This window comes from Panthera uncia, chromosome F2 (genome assembly GCF_023721935.1).
Source record: "Panthera uncia isolate 11264 chromosome F2, Puncia_PCG_1.0, whole genome shotgun sequence".
In the NCBI taxonomy this organism is placed as follows: domain Eukaryota; kingdom Metazoa; phylum Chordata; class Mammalia; order Carnivora; family Felidae; genus Panthera; species Panthera uncia.
In genome coordinates this window covers 48,588,948-48,612,263 of record NC_064812.1, presented here as the reverse complement: position 1 = coordinate 48,612,263, position 23,316 = coordinate 48,588,948, and the positions used below count along the sequence as shown (strand labels likewise).

Genomic DNA, 23,316 nt, shown 5'->3' with positions numbered 1-23,316 from the left:
AGTGTGAAGGCATGAGCTTAAAGACAGGTAGATTTAGGGAGGAGGAAATAGTAATGAAGAGCAACATATGCCTTACTTCCAGGCCTGGTGACATGAGGGGGATGGGAGAGAAACAGCACCCCTTTGGGAGGACTTAGAAGCGAAGTCCTCAGAAAAACACTAGATTTTTGTTAAGCAAGATGCTAAAGGATCTTCAAAGAATGATTTGAGTATATGAGCGATTTTGCTGATGGATCACGAGCCTCACAGGGTAGAGCATAGAGATGGTTTTGGGAGTTAGGGGAGGTGTGAGAAATGGAATTAGATTTTTAGATAGATGGGCAGTTGGTGGCGAGAATTGGGGTGCTGAGGGGATCTGGCGCTTCCTGCTTTGGCTGTTGTGAGCAGATGTGAAAGCAAATGCTGTTAGTCCTGGAAATCTCTTAGGCAACTGTGGTCAGAAGAGGCGTGAAGAAGGGGTCTTGCCAGGTGCGTGCATGGGAGTGCTGAGGCTCCTTCTGTATTTCTGCATCCAATTAGGTTAATTTAATTTATAAAACACTAGAAAGAGTGGGGGTTTTGGTACTGTTATTTTATTTTCCTTATAGTTATCAATAGGACATGATATAGTTAAGTGTTTGTTATTTAACTCTGTCATTTGTTTTTCATACTTAGCATTTTATATAATTGGTTTTCATGATTTACGCTGGTTACTTATTTAAGTGCTTATTTTGGCCTGTGAAAATCTCATGGCCTGAGAAATCTCATGATTTCTCTGTTATTGTGTGCTTTGAATAAGAAAATTACTGTTTTATAAATTTTTAAGTAAAATTTTTTGTTTTTCTTGGCAGGCACTTTTTCATGGGAAGTTTATTGATACTGGTTTCTCTTTACCATTCTACAAGCGTATGCTAAGCAAAAAACTGACTATTAAGGATTTGGAGTCTATTGATACTGAATTTTATAACTCCCTTATCTGGATAAGGTTTGAAGATTTGTCTTTCAGTAAGGCATTTTCTTGAAGACAATTTAGATATCTGGTTAATTAGTCCATATATGTTTTTATCATCCAGAGACAACAACATTGAAGAATGTGGCTTAGAAATGTACTTTTCTGTTGACATGGAAATTTTGGGAAAGGTTACTTCACATGACCTGAAGTCGGGAGGTTCCAATATCCTCGTGACTGAGGAGAACAAAGATGAATATATTGGGTAAGGTGATATACTTGGTTGGCCTTAATTTCTAGAACTTCTAAAGCATGTCAGAACTAACAACTCTGTCTGTACCCTTCATTTGATTCCACGTTCACTCCTCTGGGAAGCTGTTCCACATTCATTCCCCCTTTCACGTATCCTTTTCTGTCATTTGCTCTCTACTCAATCTTCATCTCAGTTTATAAACATGCTCTCACAGGACTAAAAAATTCAAATGTACTAAAATAACTTCCCTTGCCTCTCATGGCTTAACATTTATTTAAGTTCTTCTCAACAGTACCAGTCAGTGTTCTAGAAATGAGAATAGTGACCTTCAGTTTCCCACTCCCACTTGCTATATGCATTCCCATCTTTGTCCAGATCAAAAATTACAGAACATTGGTGCTAAAAAGGACTTTGCAAAGACTGTGCAGTTTCATTATTTCTAGATGAAGAACCTAGGGTGCTCTGTTATAACGGTAGTAGCAAAGCCCAGCCTGTAGCCCAAGCCGTGACCAGTAATCTAATGCTCCATTCCTCTTCCATCTCACGTTTCCTCTCTAACTTTTTTCACAGTGCCCACCACAGCCTCTGTTTTGAAACTATTCCTTTGAATCCCGTGATCTGCACCTCATGGATTTTCTTTAATTTCTCTTTAACGATGGTTATCTAAAACTCTTTTTCCTAAATGTGGATATTTTTCCAAGGTTCTTTATTCAACCTGCTTCTCTAAATAGACTGGCACCATGGCTTCAGTTTTCTAATAAAGTAATATCTGAACTTTAGAAATAATTTCCAGGTAGATCCATACTTTTCCGTGAAAGAACCAGATAATATTTTAGGCTTGTGAGCCGCATACAATCTCTCTTGGAACTATTCCACTCTGCTGTTGCAGCACAAAAGCACATAGACAAAATATGAACAGATACATGTTGCTATCTATGTTTCCAACAAAATTACTGTGGACTCTGAAATTTGATTTCATATAATTTTCAAGTCAGATAATCTTTGAATATTTTCTCAATCATTTTTAAAAAGTAAAGACTATTCTTAGCTTACATGCTGTACAGAAAACAGGTGATGGGCTGGATTGGGTCCATGGGCCATAGTTTGTCAACTCCTCAACTACTAAATCAAGTTAAAATCAAATTTCTTTCTGTTATTTTTCCTATTGCCTTACTTGGCCTTGTTATCCCTATTAATGGTACTACCCTTGGATTCTTGGTGCCATCATCGTCTCAGACTTTATGTTCTTGATATTTGTTTCAAAAATGGGATCGTATCATACTCTCTAGCTTGCTTTTTCCATCCTCTAGGTCAGTAGAGATAGACCTAACGCATTTTCTAATAGCTAGATAAATTATGGTATACCCATTCTATAGTAGTCCTTTCTGCTAGTAAGTGTCATTCAGATTGTGTCCAGTTTGGGCCACTGCAAACAAAGGCAAAGAAAACTTCCTTAAGTAAAGCTGTGTGTATCTGCTGCTTTTGTCTTTGTGGCATAGATTTCTAAAGTGAGGTAATTTCGTCAAAGACTGTTTAATTGATGTATTGCTTTTGCAAAAGGACATAGCTAACAATCCTTTCTTCCCTTTTTAACCCATAAAATTGCTATGGCCTTTCAATTTCACATCCTTAATGTCTCTTTGCTTATTAAGTTAATGCAGCTATTCCAGTGTGGCATTCTAGGCCTCTTCCTATTTTTCTGCTTAATTAGTTTTCTCTGAGTGGAGAAAACCAGTTTAATAACTGATTTTCTTCTTTATGTATCTTTATATTCTCTGAGGTATTTTTGTTTTGCTTCTTTGTCATATAGTGAGCATTTATTACTCGTATTGTAAATAGCTAAATTGTTTTTTCCATTTTGAAAACAGTATGTTTCCAAAGATAGTTCCATAAGGCGCTGGGCTTTTTGTATTCAAGCCATAAGCTTTCCACAGAAACCAACAATAGCTATTAAATAGCACACCCGAAGCATTTTTAAAATGCTGTCAATGTTTTCAAATATCAAAAGCAGATTAAACAAAATTTCATCATATAAAGGCCATATTTAGTTTGCTACTTTATATTTTATATTTTGTGTTAAGGTGATAACTGGTTTTTAAAGAGTTGCCCATGTAATACCTGTTATATAAGAGTTGATATCTAATCTTGAATATAACAATTTTTGCTTAATTGTTTCAGTTTCTGAAACAATAACAGACTTTAATCTTGTTTTTTTTTTTTAATCTTGCTCTTTAAAATTATGTAAGAATACTATTCTTTTTTAATTGGGATATTTTGGTTTTAGTGTACCGCAGTTAATCTCTGAGTAAACGAATGGTAGAGAGATGTATGAAATGCTGTCAGAATCCAGAGTGGGATTGATTCTGCTAGGACTCAGGAAAGTTTTTCCCATGGCATTGCATGTTAGGTCTGAAAAGATGGAGTGCTTTTTGGAGGGAGGGAAATAGCAAAAGCAGAGGAATTGAGGTATTAAAGGGATTAATTTATCCCAAGAATCTACAGCCACAGAGGAGATATAGTGGCTAGCTAGGAGCCTTGAATGGTAGCCAGATTTGCATTAGTCTAGGGAAACTTTTATGTCTAAGAAACCTGGATTTTTGCTCTAATAGGAGAGTCATCAAAAACAAACGAAAACTAAGATAAAATGATCAGAATTATTTCTGGAAGGCTAATCCTAGCATCTTTGTGGAAGATGAATTGAGAGGGATGGATGGAAGGGGGAGTAGTTAGAGATCTTAACATAGTTAAAAGGCTCTTTCAAACTTCTGGTAGTTGGTATTGTAGACCTACCTGAAACAGGTGAGGTAAAAATGAGGGAATGGATTTTTGAGGATATTATAGGAATAGAATAGCTCAGATTCAATGATTGATTACATGTAGTGGAGGAAATACTAGTAAATGAAATATTTGAGGTTTCTGAATTGGTTAACAGTTGAACACGTTAATTATCTTTAAGTAGTAAAGAGCTAGAAAAGAAAAGGCAGAGAGCTCAGTGATGCCAACATTTATGGACCAGTGAAACCAATGAAAGGAACAAAGTAGCTAAGTCAGATAAGGAGCGGTGGTATTGTCAGATCAGAGAACTCTCTGAGGGTTGGGAATGCTAACACCCAGTGTTACAGGAAGTTCATGCAGCAGGAGTAATTTTGAAGAGGGCATTGGGCTTGGCAATTGAGACTTCTTTGGTGACATATGTGAAGGGATTTGTTTATCCCCCAGAGCGAAATCTTGAAAACCCAGACATTTACAGTGGTTTAAAATTTGGATGAATAGAGCTGAGAAGTGGAGACAGGATAGAGTACTCTTCTAATAGGAGTGGTGGTAAAGAGAGCAGAGGCAGTAGTTAAAAGCAAACACTGGGTTGAAGGGAGGGTTTTGGAAAATAATGGTCTGAGCATCCATGTGGGCAAATGGGAAGTGGGGTAGGAAGGTAGAGTTGAGGGCATGGGCAGGAGAAGGTGAGTTATTGATGAAGAAAAGTTGTAGAGGCAGCAAGGATGAAAGGTTTGCCTCAGCAGAGAATAAAATCAGCTTCCTTTGGGACACGGGAAGAGGCGTTTGGAAGGGGAGGAATGTGGATAATCGCCTTTCCCTTTGTCTGCTGTTTCTGGTGTCTTCTCCTCATCAGTAGTCTGTGCTGCTTCCACAGGGACCTCCAGACCCACCTACTGTCAGGGCCCCTTGTATAGATTCTGCGTCACTATACAGATTCTCTTCCTTACTTGTTTATATTACACTTCCCTCCTGTATGTCTGCATTATATGTCTCCTCGGAATGTTTCTTCTCGTCTTTTCTATTCTTTTAGGAAATCTTTGTGTTCTCTCTAATGAATTAACATGTAAAGAACCAGTTCCCCAGCTTTAAGCCTTCTCAGACAGAGGGATCATACTGCATTTAAGCATATGGCCTGCAGACAGACTGTTACCGAGACAGTCCCTTGCTTTCCCCGCTGTGCAAGGCTGAGTCAGAGTTCTCAAGTCTCCTTTGGCGAATGGTTTGCTGGGAGGAGAACCTGTTGAATGACTGTAGCCTTTCCCTTACTGTGTCAGCTAGACACTATCTGGAATTATTTGTTACACACGAACAGGAAATAGTAAGTGTTGAACTGTGGCTGTCTTACTGACAAATAAAGAACTTCCTATTTTGAAAAGCATCCTTTCTAGCCACAGATGTGCTAGAACTGATTTCCTCATGGAAAAACGTGTTACATACATAAACACACAAACGTGTATGTTACATATGTATGGTATATTTGGAAAAAGAGACGGAATTTTAGAAGTAGTTGGTGTTTCTAAGCTTTTACCTCACATGCAGATTAACTATTTTTAATATTGTTTTTATTTTCAGTTTAATGACAGAGTGGCGTTTTTCTCGAGGAGTGCAAGAACAGACCAAAGCTTTCCTTGATGGTTTTAATGAAGTTGTTCCTCTTCAGTGGCTACAGTACTTTGATGAAAAAGAATTGGAGGTTAGGCTTTTTTATTATGCTGTTTAGAAGATGTTAATGGGAGGAGGGACTGTTTTTGCGCTTCTACAGGATGTCCACACATTTTTAAATGATGTGGCACAATCTTGAGTTCTCTTATCCATCTCAGTGTTCAGGATATATTAAAATCCCAGCATGGGGTGATGGTCTTAAGTTCTCTAAACCATGATGATGTCATGGGCACAAAGTCATTAATCAGTGCCCCCTATCCTGAAGAATGAGTTCAACCTTGTTAATAACTTGGGGAACTTAATAAAATCCTGGGTTAGTAGTGAGTTGCCCCAAAGATCAGTTTTTTAAGTCATGAGTTCTTAGTGGTCTTAGCTGTATTCAGACTTATTAGAAGTATATCAGAACTTCTTTTTTTGGAGGGATGTGGGAAAGTACACATGACAGAATTTACCATTTTGAATATTTTTAATTGTACAGTTCAGTAATGTTAAGTATATTCCCATTATTGTGCAACCAATCTCCAGCACTTTTTCATTTTGCAAAACTGAAATTCTATACAGGTCCCCATTTCTCCTTCTTGGCCCCGCCATTCTACTTTCTATGAGTTTAACTACTCTTGGTGTCTCCTGTAAGTGAAATAATGCAGTATTTCTCTTACTATGACTGGCTTATTTACTTAACATAATGTTCCTCATAGTTGATTCATATTGTAGCATGTGTAAGAATTCCTTCCCTTTTTAAGGCTGAATAGCATTCCATTGTATGTATATATCTATACATTTTGTTTATTCATCAGTCAATGGGTATTTGGGTGGCTACTACCTTTTGGTTTACTGTAAATAAAACTGCCATGAACATGGATCTATAGATATCTCTTAGAGAGTCTGTTTTCAGTTCTTTTAGATGTATACTCAGGAGTGGTGTTGGTGAATCATATAGTAAATCTGTGTTTAATTATTTGAGGAACTACCACACTTCTGTAGTGGCTGTACCATTTTACATTCCCACCAAAAGTGTGCACAGGTTCCAGTTTCTTCACATCTTTGCCCACACTTGTTATTTTCTGTTTTATTATAGTAATGGGTATAAGGTGATATCCCATTGTGGTTGCGATTTATATTTCTCTAATGATTAGTTATGGTGAATTCTTGAAGTCTTCTTTCCCCATATAGATTAGAACACAAGGCAGGGCTGTAGGGAAAGTCCTTGGTATTTCTTCTCTGCCTGCTTTGGGTATAGTGTTTTAACTTTAGCCATCTTTGGTTCTCTGTTAAGACACCATAATCAAATGTGCATATAAAAAGTTAGCATGATGATTTATATATACAGTAATATTCCCCTATAGAAATTCGCCTTCTGGTAACTGACAAGTATATGAAAATAAGGACTCTGAGCCTGGATGACATGCAGACTCTATAAATCTGGCTAACATCTCTTTCTTAACAGCTTGACTACACAGATTAGCAGAAACACATCAGAAGAATAGAATGGAAGATAGCAGTATTTAATCTTTTTTTTAAATCACACACTTCATTAAGAATCTGAAGAAAATTAATTTTGTGTCTTCAAAATGTGTACACCTAAAGTATTCCATACCATTAAGAGCTCCTATTTTAACACTTTTCCAAAGAAGACATCCAGATGGCTAACAGACATGTGAAAAGATGCTCAACATTACTCATCATCAGGAAAATACAAATCAAAACCACAATGAGATACCACCTCACACCTGTCAGAATGACTAAAATTAACAACCCAGGCAACAACAGATGTTTGTGAGGATGCAGAGAAAGAGGAAGGAACTCTTTTGTACTGCTGGTGTGAATGCAAACTGGTGCAGCCACTCTGGAAAACAGGATGGAGGTTCCTCAAAAAATTAAAAATAGAGCTACCCCACGACTCAGCAATTGCACTACTAGGTATTTATCCAAAGGATACAGGAGTGCTGATTCAAAAGGGCATATACACCCCAGTGTTCATAGCAGCACTGCTGACAATAGCCAAAGTATGGAAAAAGCCCAAATGTCCATCAACTGATGAATGGATAAATAAGATTTGGTATATCTATACAATGGAATATTACTTGGCGATGAAAAAGAATGAAATCTTGCCATTTGCAACAACATGGATGGAACTAGAGTGTATTATGCTAAGCAAAATAAGTCAGAGAAAGACAAATATCATATGATTTCTTCACTCATGTGGAATTTAAGAAGCAAAACAGATGAACATAGGAGAAGGGAAGCAAAAATAAGATAAAAACAGAAAGGGAAACAAACCATAAGAGACTCTTAAACATAGAGAACAAATTGAGGATTGCTGGTGGGGTGTTGGGTCGGGGGATGGGCTAAATGGGCGATGGGCATTAAGGATGGCATTTGTTGGGATGAGCACTGGGTGTTATATGTAAGTGATGAATCACTAAATTCTGTTCCTGAAATCATTATTATATTATATGTTAACTAACTTGGATTTAAATTTTTTAAAAACTAATAAAAAAGCTACTTTGGAGGCACACCTAGTGAAAGAGGGATATTACAGCCAGAGTCCAACATTAGAGCAGAGATGAAACTAAGACAGTAGATCCGAAAGGGTATGAAGAGACGCATACTTTCATATAGCCCTTGGTAGATACAGTTGTCTCATGCATAGCCCTGTGAAATAGTTTGACCATGTGATAGTTTCCTTTTACATATAAGGGGACTAAAGCTCTTATTGTTACTGATTTGCCTTTAGTTCATGGTACAGAACTGTGAGAAAATATAGATCTTTTTTGTTGTTATTTTTGCTTTATCTTGATTTTTATTCTTTTACATCCATTCATCATCTCTCTTAACCATGAATAATACCACAATAATGGGCATGTATACCATTATTGAAAATAATGATTATTGATAATCATGCCCCTTTACAAGTTAAAATGTTTCAACTATGAAGATGTAACAATCATTCTTTATAAAAACTCTCATCACACTAGGAATAGAAGGCCACTTTCTCAGTTTGTTAAAAGAGGATCAACGAATAAGATAAACCCTGACATCATTGTGAATGGTGGTATCTTAAATATTTCATATTGAGATTAGGAACAGGGGCAAAACTCTCATCCTTTATATTACCCACTGTACCAGATATTCCCCACTGGCCCAGCCAGTGCAGTAAGGCAAAAGTAGAAACAAAAAGCATAAAGACTGGAAAGAAGTAAAATGGCCTTTATCCATGGATAATAACATATGATAGTCAACTTAGAAACTCCTAAAGAACCTACCAAAGAAAAAAATAACACTAGAAATAACAGCAAATTTAACAAGACTGTAGGATAGAAGGCCAGTAATTAAAAAATCAAGTATATATTTTCTATGTACCGGCAACAAATGCTTAGAAATTGAAATTTTAAAGTTTTATTTACTAACGCATCAAAAAAATAAATGTAACCAAAGGCATGGAAGACCTCATTGCTCAGAAAAATTAAAGATGACTTGGGGCGCCTGCATGGTTTCAGTCAGTTAAGTGTCCAACTCCTGATTTCAGCTCAGGTCATGATCTCATGGTTCGTGAGATCAAGCCCTGTATGGGGGTCTGTGCTGATAGTGCAGAGTCTGCTTGGGAGTCTCTCTCCCTCCCTCTCTTTCAACATAAATAAACCTTTAAAAAATTATTTTTCTTTAAAAAAATTTTTTTAAGTTTGTTTTGAGAAAGACAGCACGAGTGGGGGAAGGGCAGCTAGAGAGGGAGAGAGAGAATCCCAAGCAGGCTCTGTGCTGCCAGCACTGAGCCCGATGTGGGGCTTGAACCCACAGAGCTGTGATATCATGACCTGAGCTGAAACCAAGAATCTGATCCTTAACCGACTGAGCCAGCCAGGCGCCCCAACCTTTAAAAATTTTTTAATGTTTATTTTTGAGAGAGAGAGAGAGACAGTGTGCGACTGGGAAGAGGGGCATAGAGAGAGGGAGACACAGAATCCATAGCAGGCTCCAGGCTCTGAGCTGTCAGTCCAGAGCCTGATGTGGGGTTCAAACTCAAACTGCAAGATTACGACCTGAGCCAAAGTCAGATGCTTAACCGACTGAGCCACCCAGGTGCCCCAATAAACATTTTTTTTTTAAAGAAAAAGATGACTTAAATAGATGGGAAGATACATCATATTATGTATTGGAAGACTCTATTATAAATGTCAGTTCTCTCTAAATTGATCTGTATATTCAACACAATCCCAATCAATATCTGGAATAATTTTTTGTAGAAATTGACAAGCTGATTTTAAAAATACAAAGAAATGCAAAGGCTCTAGATAAGCTAAAACAGTTTTGAAAAAGAACAGACTTGGAGGATGTTCACTGCCTGATTTCAAAAATTATTATTAAGCCATAGTCATTATAGCAGTGTGGTGCTTTTGAAAGGATACACAAATAGATCAGTGGAACACTAGAGAGTTCAGAAATAGATCCACACATATATTGTGAATTGATTTTTAACAGAAGTCTACTATTTTTCAGTGAGGAAAGAAAAAGTCTTTTTTTTTTTTTTAAACTTTTTTTAATGTTTATTTCTGAGACAGAGACAGAGCATGAGTGGGGGAGGGGCAGAGAGAGAGGGAGACACAGAATCAGAAGCAGGCTCCAGGCTCCGAGCTATCAGCACAGAGCCCGACGCGGGGCTCAAACTCACAAACCGTGAGATCATGACCTGAGCCGAAGTCAGTCGCTCAACCGACTGAGCCACCCAGGTGCCCCCAAGAAAAAGTCTTTTAAAATGATGCTGGATCAACTAGATGTCCATATAGAAGAAAATTAACATTGACTCTACTTTAGTCTATGAAAAAAGATGAAATCATAAATGTAAATATGAAAGCTATAAAGAAAACATAGAGTAATCTTAGTATGGGCAGAAGTTTCTTAAGAATACAAAACAATAAACCACACATACACAAAAAGGATAAAGACTTCATCAAAAGTAAAACTTCTGCTCTTCAAAAGATACTGTTAAGCAAATGAAAAGGCAGTCTACACACTGGGAGTGTGTGTATGTATGTGTATGTGTGTGTACACACACACACACACACACACACACACACACGTATTTTAACTCTTAAAACTCCGTAAAAAACAATTTTCTAGAATGGGCAAAGACCCACTTCACAAAAGAAGCTATGATGGCAAGTAAACACATGAACTATAACTCATTGTTGGGGAAATGCAAATTAAAACTAAATGAAATTAAAACTGCAAATTGAAACTGTAAATGAAAACACTTTGGGATAGTGTTGGTAGTTTCTTACAATGTTAAACATACATATCAGCTGCTTATGCTCTGGCAGTTCCACTGTTAGGTATTTATTCAAGTGCAATAAAATACATATTTATACAAAGATTTTTACATAAATGTTCATCACAACTTTATTCATCAAAGCCAAAATTTTGAAGTAACCTAAATGACCATTAAGAAATGAAAGAATAAGTAAATTGTTGTATAATGAACGCGAATCTCATAGACATGGTGTTGACGGGTGGAGGCAGGGGGTGGAGACAACAGAAGAGTGTTAATTGTGTAGTGTGTGTGTGTGTGTGTGTGTGTGTGTGTGCGCGCGCGCATGCGCATGTGTGATATTCTCAAAAACTTAACCTGTGATGAAATCATTGATTACATAGAGCCAAAGACAAAGATGGTGTTTTTCTCTGCAAAAAGAGGCATAATGGGAATATTGTACATCTTGATTGTGGTGGCAGTTACATAGGTGTATATATCTGTCAAATCTCATCTAACTATACTTAAAATACATGCATTTTATTGCCTATACATTATAGCTCAAAGTTAACTTAGGAGAAATGAAGTATTGGACTACCTCATTATGCCAAAAATAGCTTTCATCCCCTATGTAATTCAGTGGGCTTATTTGAAAATTTCACATAGAATATTTTATTCCCAAAGCCTGGAAAAATTAATAACAGGAAGTAGTATATTTTTAACTTTAAATGGAAGATAGCATAGATTAAGAAGAAAAAAAAAAAAGAAACAGAAATTTACATTTGAAACTTAACAGTTTGGACACCTAATTTGGGATACATTTTTAGTAAGAGATTCTTCTAGCATAGCTAATGTTTTTCTTGAAGAATAAAAACTCTAAGTGTTTTCAGTGTGAGTTCAATAAACATGGAAAAGATAAAGTACCAAAGAATCCTTGTTCTAAATTGCTACAAATTTCCTTGGATTTGCTGTGGTCATTAGTTGTCCTGCATGCAGCTGTTCACATAATTAGGCCATGTGCACAAGTGTTTGTTAGCAGATTTCAGTCCTATAGTTATTCGCTTCACTAAATCTGTACTGTGACCTGCTACTGTGTTCATTTCCCAGGTTATGTTGTGTGGCATGCAGGAGGTTGACTTGGCGGATTGGCAGAGAAATACTGTGTATCGTCATTATACAAGAAACAGCAAGCAGATCATTTGGTTTTGGCAGGTATTTGCTTTTATCTTTTTGAAACAAAGTGTTCAAAGAAAATGTTTTACCATGAAACAATAGTTTAAAAAAAGTTCATTTTTAAAATTGAACCTGCCATTTGAATTCCAAATCAGAAGTGAAGAGTTTCTGTTGTTTTTTTTTGTCTTCCTAGATGGGAGAATGAATGACAGGATCTTCTTTAAGTAATAGTTTAATGGTAATACTTGTAGGTGTAGCATTTTTCCCCCAGTAGTATCATAGCATTCTAAAAATTCTACTTAGTTCTGGAAGTAAATGAGGAAGTATGGGTTTGTTTTTTGTTTTTTTTTTTTTTAATGAGAAAGTCAGTGCAGATACATAATTCCTGTGAAGGTGATAATATGCTAGGGAATGAGAATGATCTGGAGGATAATGTCCAAGAATGACTTCCCTTTCTCTTTCCCTCCCTTGGGTCCCTTTCTTTGTTTTGTTGGTGTTTTAGCTTAAACTACAGTAGGGTGGTCTCATCCAAGTGCTGCAATACTAATATTGAAGCACAGTTTATTTTATTAGATTTTGCATTTTGTGTGTTTGAGAATTTAAAATCTTTAGGCCAGGGATTTTCTTCACATAAATCTAATTGAGACTCATTTGAGCAGTTTAGTGACGGAACTTCTCGTATACCTATGCTTAACTTTCACTTTCAAGTGAAAACTAAGCCTGGGACTTAGATTTACTAGAAGTGGAATCTTTTTGTAAGGATATGTGTCATTTATTTATTAATTAATACTTTAAAGAAGTGTAGACACTTGTAGAAATTTATATTACGTACTTCAGCATATGCAAAATGGCACATACTATTTATTGCACCATTATTGGTATACTAACAAGAGACCTGAAACACCTAAATGTCTGTTGGGAGGGGACTAAGTAAATAAATTATGATATATCTGCTCTGTAATTCTGTACCTTGTAATCATTCTTTTACTTTTTTTTTTTTTTTAATTTGCTTATTTTTGAGAGAGAGAGAGAGAGAGAGAGCGAGCAAGCAGGGGAGGGTTAGGGAAAGAGGGAGACACAGAATCCGTAGCAGGCTCCAGGCTCTAAGCTGTCAGCACAGATCCCGATGTGGGGCTTGAACCCACAGACTGAGATCATGACCTGAGCCGAAGTCGGATGCCCAACTGACTGAGCCACCCAGGCACCCTAGCATTCTTTCACTTCTTTTAATGCAAATTAATAAAAATATTGGAAAATATGTTTCAGTAGTTTTGAAGGGGAAAGGAACCTGTGTATAATGTGCTATTTGGTTAAAAGGAAAATTTACATTCTGTATATTCAAAGTGTATGTTGGTACAGCTGACCCTTGAACAATAAAGGGTTTGAGTTGTGCTAGTCTGCTTCTGTGCAAATTTTTTATAGCACAGTACTGTAAATGTTTCTGTAGCTTCTTTTATTGCAAAAATATATGATATATATACAAAAATATGTGTTAATTGGTTATCAGTAAGGCTTCTGGTCAACAATAAGCTATTAAGTTTTGAGGAATCAAAATTTGAATGTGGATTTTCCCAAAATTTCAACTACATGGGGTATCCATAGCACCTCTAACTGCTGCATTGTTCAGTGGTCAACTGTATATGAATATAGCGTCTTTGAAAAAAGGTAGAGAAAACTGGCAGCAAGGTGTGAAAGCTGTTCTTGATGCTGTACCTTTTACTACCTTTCAGTTCTGTACTGGGTGCTGTGTATATCTATTACCATTTATAAAAACTAAACAAGGGCCACCTGGCTCGCTCAGTCATAGAGCATGTGATTCTTGATCCTCAGGGTCAGGAGTTCAAGCCCCACGCTGGGCACAGAGCTTAGAAGAAATAAATAAATGAATAAAAAATCAAAAGGGAATAAACCCATTTTCAAGCCTAAAATATCTGAATTGCATCACATACAGAATGTATGCAGGTGTCTGCAGTCTTTACTAGCTTCCTTACTAGTCAGGGACTAGTAAGAACATGAAGTTCCCTGACTTTCCCTTTGGACATTTGTATCTGTATACCTGAGAAGCTTCAGCTTGAGGTCCTATAAATCCAAATGAGTAGTTGTGTTTTGCGAATTGAGTTTGTTTTAGGGAAAGGGTTGGTTTATGCCAGACCTGGTAATGAGCTGTTTCTTGTGTCTTGATGAAATGTGTACCTCAACACAGTTTTATGCAGAAGTGTTTTTGGTCATTATTAGCACTTTTTGTCTCATCCTTAGGTAATGTATATTCTTGTTTACTTTTTATAAATTTTATTTTTAGGATACATTTCTACTCTTAGACTGCTCCAAAAGTTGACTTGCCTTCTATTACAAGACACATCAATTCAAATCAGTATTCCACCACATTACACATTTATGTCTGTCTTTGAAAAGATAGTAAATGAACTAAATATTTTTAACAAAATGCATCCTTGTAGTTTTCAACTTTGAAGAATCCAAAGAGTTGTGTAAATCGTATCTAGTGGGAGAAAACAGATCAAACTATTGAGAATGGCAACTGTTATAAGGGCTAAACACACAAAAAGCATATAGCACAGAGGTAGGCAGGAGCCCTAACTAGGTGCTAGCTGTGATATTGTAGCCAAACAAACAACATCTGTCCTGGTTACCTTTTAGTGGTTTGACGTTTATAAGCCTCCCGTTTCCTGTCTGTGTGATGGATGTAATAATACTGATGGACAACCAGTGTTGTAATTGTGACGATTAACTGAAGTAAGATCGCTGGTATATTTAACATGTGCCTAACCTTAATAATTCTTGAAGAAATTTAAGAACAATTTAAGTGTCTACTATTTTAATTACTGAAGATAATTTAGTATTTTATATTAAAGTAAATTTGATTTTGTTACACAGTTTGTGAAAGAGACAGACAATGAAGTAAGGATGCGACTATTACAGTTTGTCACTGGAACCTGCCGTTTGCCTCTAGGAGGATTTGCCGAGCTTATGGGTAAATGCAGTTTTTCTGCAGTTTCTCTGTAGATAACTTTGTGATGATAATGGCCTTTAGACATACAGTAGACTTGAATCTAAGGATTATTCTTCTGTGCTTTCTGTAGGGTATCTGCCAGAAGACTACTTAATGGTTACTATCAAGTACATTTGTAAGCCAATGAAAGTCTGCTTACATATTCTGGTTGGCCATTGCTTTGCTCTTTAGGGTGATTGTGAAGGAGCAAAATTCTTTAGAGCTATGTCTCTTTCCACTAATTTAATTCCTGTTGCTGAATTTCTGCAGCAATAAGAAGCTTCTCTAGGCAGAAGCGATTTACATTGTATTCTGTGTCATTCATGATAATGTGACATGTTCAGTCATTTAACTAGTTGTCAAAACCAAAAAGTTTAAAGGACCAGATAAATTTTGTCTTGTTTTCTTGATTTAGGAAGTAATGGGCCTCAAAAATTTTGTATTGAAAAAGTTGGCAAAGACACCTGGTTACCAAGAAGCCACACGTGGTAAGTTCAAGAATCCTAAATTGAAAGGTGAAAGTCAGAGAATGTTTTGTTTTTTTTTAAATACATAAGACCCAGTATTAGTGCTTATTCATTAACATAGCCAGAATTTCAATTTTTAGAACATACTGATTAATACGGCATTCTGTAACTAAACCCTTTGAAATGATTTCTGTTTGGTTAATATACTGAGAAATATATCTAGTGATTCACCAGTTAGAGTAACCACTATGTATAATATACGATTGAAGTGCTTCCTGCCTTTTATGAAATTTGCACTCCCCTGGGGGAGGGAGCACAAATGACAAACAAGTAAGCTATTTGAATTCTAGGAAAGTCCTTCAAAGGAAATAAAGAGGGTGCTGTAGATAAGAACCAGAGGGAACCTCTTCTAGGTTGTGTGGTCAGGGAGATTCTCAGCATAATGTTTGAGTTGGATAAATAGCATGCTGCGGGAAGAAACGGAAAAAGGACATTCTTTGTACAGGGACATTTCCAAAGACCTGGTAGTAAGAAATAATTTTTCAAGGAAATGAATGATGACTGGTGTCATTGGAACTTAGTGAATGAGGGGAGACAGGGATAAAAAGAATTTGGAAATTTAGGCAGGGCTAAATTATGTAGAACCTTGTAGGCTGTTACAAGTCACTTGGATTTCAATCTAAGGGTAGTGAGAAACCTTTGAAGAGTTTTAAATAGCAGCTAATGAGATTCAGGAAAAATCACTCTGGCAACAGAGGAGGAACTGGATTCAAGACCAAACGCAGGGAGATTAGTTAACAGAACTGTTTTAGTCATCCAGGGAAAAGAGGAGGATAACTTAGGAGGTACATGGTTCTTTTAGGAGGTGAGAACTATTTTCCTACTGAGCAGTTATTTGCCTTTTTATTGTTTTGATACTTGCATTTATGGTGCAGAAGCAATGGTAGATAAAACTAGTGCCTCAGCACAAATCAGGGCCGTGGCACCAGAATGCTGTCTCCATTGTTCAACATCACATACCTGCAGTTTAAAGCAGAAAGCAAAAAGCAAAAAAAAAAAAAAAAAATCTCTTTCAAGATTGTTCTTTATGAAGCAGTAAAATATACATATGTGTGTGTGTATATATATATATATAGATATATATATACACACACACACACACATATATACTAAATCTTGATGCTTGAGTATGTATCTCTTTAATATTCTGTATGACAAAACGAGAAGCCTGCATAAAGCACTTCTTATTCACACCAGAGAATTGTGGTTGTCTTGAGGGGAGGCTCTTTGGCAGTTGAGTTGAAAGCTGAATCAGCTTGCTCTTTTTGATGGAACACCGTTTTTGAGAGAGTGACTGACAAACTGTTTATTCAGATGTGTATTTGGCAGACATTTTCTTGAAAAGTAATGAAGGAAGCTTATCACTTCAAGGGAAACAACTGACAGCATTTGTTGGCAGTGATAAAAGTTGAGGTTTCAGGCAAAAATTAGAATTTGGGAAAACTTGTTTATACCATCATGAGCTTGAAAGCCTTCCCAAGACTTTCTGATGAGATTGATGGTATTATTAAAAATGAGATTTTTTTCTATCATGTAATTTAATGTGTCAACATTTAGAAATACTTTATAACTTGGTGAATCACTGTTTCCAAATGACCAATGCATGATGTTATAAAATCATGCATGGTTAAAAAGAGTCATTCAGAGTACAAGATAAACCAATGGGTTTTACATAACAGAGTAGAAAAAGTTCTTTGGTATGATTTCAGAACCCATATTACGTATAATATTGTCAAATTTATTTAGTACAATAGTCAAGAATAATAGCCACAATGACCTGAAAAAACTAGAGTACATCTCTGTTTTCTAACCACATATCTGTGTGGGGGCAAATTTTCATATACTGTACTTAATATAATGCAACAAAATAAATGCACATATAAATATCAGAAACCAGTTGTCTTCTATTAGGCTAGATATCAAGATTTGCAAAAATATATAACAGGGTCACTTTTTTTACCTTTTTTTTTTTTGAAAATAGTCATTTTTATCAATAAACATAATTCACATAAACAGAGCTCGTGGGAATTTGCAATATTTTAAAGTGTGAAAAGGATCATAACCGAAAAAATTTGAGGACACCAGCCTAGATTAAATTGTTGATTTAAAGGAGAGATTGTTGAGGTAGAGGAGAGAGTTCAGAACCAAAGAAAGATGAAAAGAATTGAGATGCTGAGTAAAGGTTAAGGAATTAGCCTTTGATAAAACAGGAATACTTCCTTTGTTGTAATAGGAGAGGAAGAAATGTTGGATGTAAGCTGTAATTATCACTGTTGGTTTCTGTTTATTCAAAGTATGAAGTGAGGTCACTAAGAATGAAGAAAGTAAAAAAACTCTGAGGAGAATGAGAGTTGTCAGAGCAGACAAGTATCTACTAGAGAAATATGGCTGAGAATGATGTGCGATATTGGATTGCCTACTTGGATCTAAAGTGACACCAATCTGTCTAGTTGTAGGATTCTCCCCTCCAGGAATTTTCAGCTGTTAGGTCCAAGGAGTGAAAACTAGAAGGCTGAATTCATTCAGTTTGAGTTTTGATTAGTTAAGTTCAAAAGGAGGAAGAGACAGGGATTTGAAAGTATTTGCAAGGTAGTGGATATAAGGATGGTCTGTAGCTTAAGTACAAAATAAGGACAGGAAGAGTCTGTGGACAGCTAGGATGGTGACAAAGTAATGGATTAATGGGTTAGCATTTTAATTGAGGGAAGCTGGAAAGACAGAATTGAGTTTTTGAGGGTGCCTGGGTGGCTCGGTTGGTTGAACATCTGACTTGATTTTGGCACAGGTCATGATCTCAATCATGGGATCAAGCCCTGTGTCAGGCTGTGCTGGGCATGGAGTCAGCTTGAGATTCTCTCCCTCTCCCTCTGCCCCCACCCCTTGTGCTTGTGCACTCAAAAAAAAAAAAAAAAAGTGGATTTTTTTAATTAGAAATTTCCTGCTGGTGATGACAAGGTTCAAGGTATGTTATCCTAAAGTCAGTAAATGAGAGGAACAGGTCACTGAAGATGAGAACTTGGAAGGTCATGCATGGGTGTTGCTTATCATCAAGTGAATGAGAGGACAACCACGAACCCAGGTGCCAGAACTTTCAGTGAATGAAAGGAATATGACCAAGAGGTCAACAGAGGGTAGCCAAAAGTCAGAAAAAGGTTGCATAGCTAGATTGTATGTGCCTCACAGGAGGGAAGTTTTCCTGCTTGGCTGCAGGGAAATGGTTATGTTTCAGACTAGCTGGGTTTTTAGTTAAGGCAAGTTATTAAGACCTTAGAAAACTGCAAATCATAAAACAGAAGTTCAGAGGAATGGAGATCTGAGGTGGAAGAAAGGGAAAAGGTGAGGATTTAATTCAGATCAGTGGAATACAGTTAACGGTATTAGGATGAGAATTTGTATGAACATAGATCCCGAGACACCAGAGTTTAGTAGTGACAAGGGTAAACACTGCTATGATCTATGGCGGAAGTCTTGATAATTCTCGGAATGAGTTCTGCTGTCCTCTCCAATGCTTTGCTTATTGAGGTGGCCACTTTCAGAGCAGAGGCTGTATACACTGGTATAGAAAACCAACAGTCCATTGCAAAAGTATGGGTAGGGTCTTCCATTTTTATAGGTTAAGTAGAAGTATCAAATTTGACTCAGCTGGAACTAAAACAAAAGCTAAACTAAAACAGTATTCTGATATCTATATAGTAAGTACCCTCTAAGATGAAGAGATTTTGGTGTGTCTCTGTCCTTTGGCTGGTATCTTAAAATAGAACCCTATTTCGGATGTTTTCAAGTAATGTACTTTCTTATGTAGGTAACTCAACATTTACTAAATGAAATGGATAAGTTAGTTAAAAGAGTAGGGATGACTGCCCGTCATGGGTGTTAGAACATAATGGAAGAAACTAGTCAGTCATAATACAGAGCAAAGAAAATGCTAAAAGCAAAATAAAAAGAGCTTATGGAGAGGAGAATTATTAAGTCTGTATAAGATGCTCAGGGAGAATTCTTGGAGGAAGTTTTAGCATTTGGACTGCTTCTTAGTGAATTAATATTTTCATATCGGGGAAAAGGTATTCCCGATCGTGAGAGAGCCATAAGAGCATGGTCGTGAAACAGAAAAGCATGTGATATTTTGGGAAAACATTAAATTAATTGATGGGGGGCTATACCAAACAGCTTCCTTCCCCCATACCTTCAATCCATAGTAATTAGAAAACTAAGTGTTTTTTTTTGTTTCTGTAATGGAAGGCTCCATGAATTTGTGTTGTCATTCTTGTGCAGGGGCCATGCTAACCTCTGTATAGTTCCAATTTTAGAATAGCACAACAAAGGTTTTTTAAACTGGCAAGTCTTTTTTATGAAAGGACCTCTGGCAGTGATGTAATAGGGCTAGATGGGTTGTGGAGAAGTCAGGAAAAAAATGGATGCAAGATCAGTAGACAGGAAATTTTGATGGTCCATATAAGAGATGTTGGGGAAGTAGAGACACACAAGAGTGCAGTTGCCAGCACAAACAATCTGGATGGAAGAGATACAGAGATTCAGTAAAGAGAAAGAATTTGGCAAAGGCTATATTTCAAAGATGTAAGAATTAGAAAGTGACTGGTTGTCTTAATATAGGACTGTATTGAAAAATTTTTTATTGACTTCAGCTATCAGTGTGACGGGGGCATGGGGGAGAGAAGGTACATGGTCTGCTTAATTGCTACCGTTAATAGATTTAACTTTTCATACAAAGAGAATAAAATGGTGTTCTCAGGCCATTTTAATTGGCTGCCTTGTTTCAGAAACTCAAAAGGCTCTTGATTATTAAGTTTCCTGACTCTTAAGCAGGAGTGGAGACAAGGGCAGAGGGAGAGCAGTAGGAGGGAACCTAGATAATCTATAGAAATCTTCCATGTGAGAAAATGAAAATACAGAATGGTTTTACCTACATTAGAGCTGTTTCACTAGATAGAGGGGAAACTAAAACCCTAGACCCTCCTTCCACCCAAATCTTAATCCAGCTAAACAGAGCAGCGAATTCTTTTAAGTATGGCAGGAATGGAAGCACTAAAGTATGTATTTGTTTACTGGCTTCCCTCCCCCGCCCCCAAATAGAAGTTCCACAAGGATAGGAACTTAGTTTTTTAACATTCTATCACCAGCTCCTGGACAAATATCTGATATATAATAGATTCTTAATAACTGGTAAGTGAATGAAATAAATGGACTTAAAAACCGAAGAGAAGTTAGAGGGACTTATGACAACTTGTAATGTCAGTTTTTTCTGGGAAATGTTAAAATATTTTTATGAGTAAAAAATCTGTATGTGTTAATATAATAGTAAATTGTTAGAATACCTCTGGCAAAATTTTTAGATCTCCTCTATCCATTTAGTTTGTCAAATGTGCTTTAAACAATATTGTATTAGAAATCTTTTCAGAGTTTGTTTTATTAAAAACACATCTGTTTTTGTTTTTGTTCAGTTTTAATCGCTTGGATCTACCACCATATAAGAGTTATGAACAACTAAAGGAAAAACTTCTTTTTGCAATAGAAGAGACAGAGGGATTTGGACAAGAATGAATGTGGCTTCTCGTCTTGGAGGAGCTCTTGCATTTAAATACCCCAGCCAAGAAAAATTGCACAGATAGTGTATATAAGCTGTTCATTCTGTACAGTGAATTTTCTGAACCTCTCAAAGTATAAATGTTTTCCGTTCTTCCACAGAAATATGCAAAAACAGTTCATCCTTTTCTACTTTATTTATTGTTCCCTTGAAGTGACTGACTAGGAAAAAGATCATCCTTAAATTTTGAAGCAAGCAAAAGACTTTATTAAAAAATAAGTATATATCTATATAAGCATATATGATAATGGCTCTAGTTTTATAGAGCTCTGGGTATATTAAACATGACAGCCGTTCATTCAAAAATAATCTGGATTTGCTTTACCTTGTTTCTATTATCCAGAGAAAAAACTACAAATTGCTTCATGATCTTCTCCCTTACTTAACACCTCCTGAGGGTGTTTAGTTGCATGGCTGTTCAGGAAGGTATTAAGGGCTTAGGCCAAATCTTACTTTGAGTATGTTAAAAAAAATGCTGCTGGCTTTTCTGAAGACAGGCATTTGAACCTGTCAATTTGTTTTAAATAAGTACAATAGTTGAAAATTTTCCCTCTTTGCTATATCACTAATACAAAGTAATGAATGAAACCCTAACTTAAATGTAAGGCACATACTAGATCCAAAGCCATTTAGTTTATTCTAGAGATTGGAAAGAATTCATTAAGCAGCAAAGAGGTTTGTTTACATGTTACTTTGGGATGCTAGGTATTTGTGGAGTTAAAAAGAATCAGGTACTTACGTACTTTTGTTTTTAAATCTGTGATGTTCTTTAAATTTAACTCATAATAAATTGATGCAGTTTGATACTTAGGAACATATAATAAGGTAATGTGAACAATTTTGCTTTTGTGTTCAAAGTTTTGGTTTTATAAAACTGGACGGACTGAAGAGTTGTGTAAGCATTTGAACACTCAAATGAGTCTATTTTCTATTAGTGTTCGAATATCTTCATTCCTCTTAAATTCATGAAAATTTTATCTGAATTATATAAGCATATTAAAAAATCTTTTGGTTCCCCACCCCCCTTTTTACACAGATCATTATTTTTGTCCTAATAACTTTTTAATTTTTCATTATCAAGGGCATTTGCTGAACTACAAAGATGTATAACAAATTAAAATCTGATGTGAATGATATTAATGCTATTTTAGCAAACTGGGCTTCCTTACTAATACAAAAATTTTAATTTCCATTTGTATCATTTCAATATGCAGTGTAAATTTCATTAAGTTTTTTTATAACGACGGAACGGACATCTTACAATGTTATGTGTAACATATTTAACTGCTAAGTACATACGGAAAATACTATACAATTTAATTTCCCTAAACAGTTTTTGTTTTGCCAAAATTTTATTTTTCTACATATTAGATTGTGTTCTGCACTTCAGAGTTCATAGTAAAGATGAAATAAAGGCAGTGATCCACTATGTTGAATAGACTCCTTTCCCAAATCCTAGTCTGACACTGGCTATTTTGAAGCATAAAGAATTAAAAACAAATGCTAATGTATATGGCATTATGTGACAGAGGGTGACCAATCTTCAAAAGGGCTAAATTACACCATAGAAAGCACCACTGCTGAATGAATTTTGCCATGACAGAGGTTCTCGAACATCATTCAGTGGAGGTATGTGAGAATACAATTAGCAGATTTGACTGAAAACAGGCTTTCAGGGTGCTGAACCTCTGTCCTTTCTTCAGGTAAGAAATTAGATGACGCTACACAGAACCCACAGACCAAACCAGCTTTCTGAAAAAAGCTATTTGGGAGAACTTATTAGGGCCTTCTACCTTTCATACCCAATTGCAGAAATCCAGGCCTACAGGCAGGATTTATTATGTCTTGATTTATATACTCAGTGGCAGTGAGAGAAACCAAAGATGTAGCCATCTCTCACCTTTTCCCCTGTCTTCCCATCCTGGTCCTGTGCCACACTAGACAGGCTCACTATGCCTGAAATGAAAAAACAGGCAAAAACAATGAGGCTCAGAGACAGATTCATATTTATTTCATTTCAGCAACACTTAACGGCACCACCAAACTGAGCCCAGTGAACGGATCACAGGAACAATAGTTTCATCAGATTAGCTATCTTCCAAGGAGAGCAGCTACAAGGGTATTTTGGTTTTAGTGCTTCCTAG

General features: G+C 36.3%; 1 protein-coding gene and 1 non-coding gene across 7 annotated transcripts in view; one reads left to right on the top strand and one right to left on the bottom strand.

The window, feature by feature from the left end:
- The window catches only part of WWP1 (WW domain containing E3 ubiquitin protein ligase 1), a 134,029-nt gene extending 111,334 nt beyond the window's left edge, over window positions 1-22,695 (top strand). For all 6 annotated transcript variants that reach the window (XM_049633183.1, XM_049633182.1, XM_049633184.1 and 3 more), the window contains 7 exons: window positions 831-964; window positions 1,053-1,193; window positions 5,529-5,649; window positions 11,971-12,075; window positions 14,929-15,025; window positions 15,459-15,531; window positions 21,030-22,695. In XM_049633183.1, the coding sequence (XP_049489140.1) occupies window positions 831-964; window positions 1,053-1,193; window positions 5,529-5,649; window positions 11,971-12,075; window positions 14,929-15,025; window positions 15,459-15,531; window positions 21,030-21,129 (771 nt within the window). In that variant the 3' untranslated portion in view covers window positions 21,130-22,695. The remainder of the gene's footprint in view (window positions 1-830; window positions 965-1,052; window positions 1,194-5,528; window positions 5,650-11,970; window positions 12,076-14,928; window positions 15,026-15,458; window positions 15,532-21,029) is intronic.
- LOC125925030 (U6 spliceosomal RNA) lies at window positions 19,797-19,900 on the bottom strand. Its single transcript, XR_007458680.1, has one exon. It is a non-coding gene; the product is annotated as a U6 spliceosomal RNA (small nuclear RNA).
- Window positions 22,696-23,316: the final 621 nt, after the last annotated feature.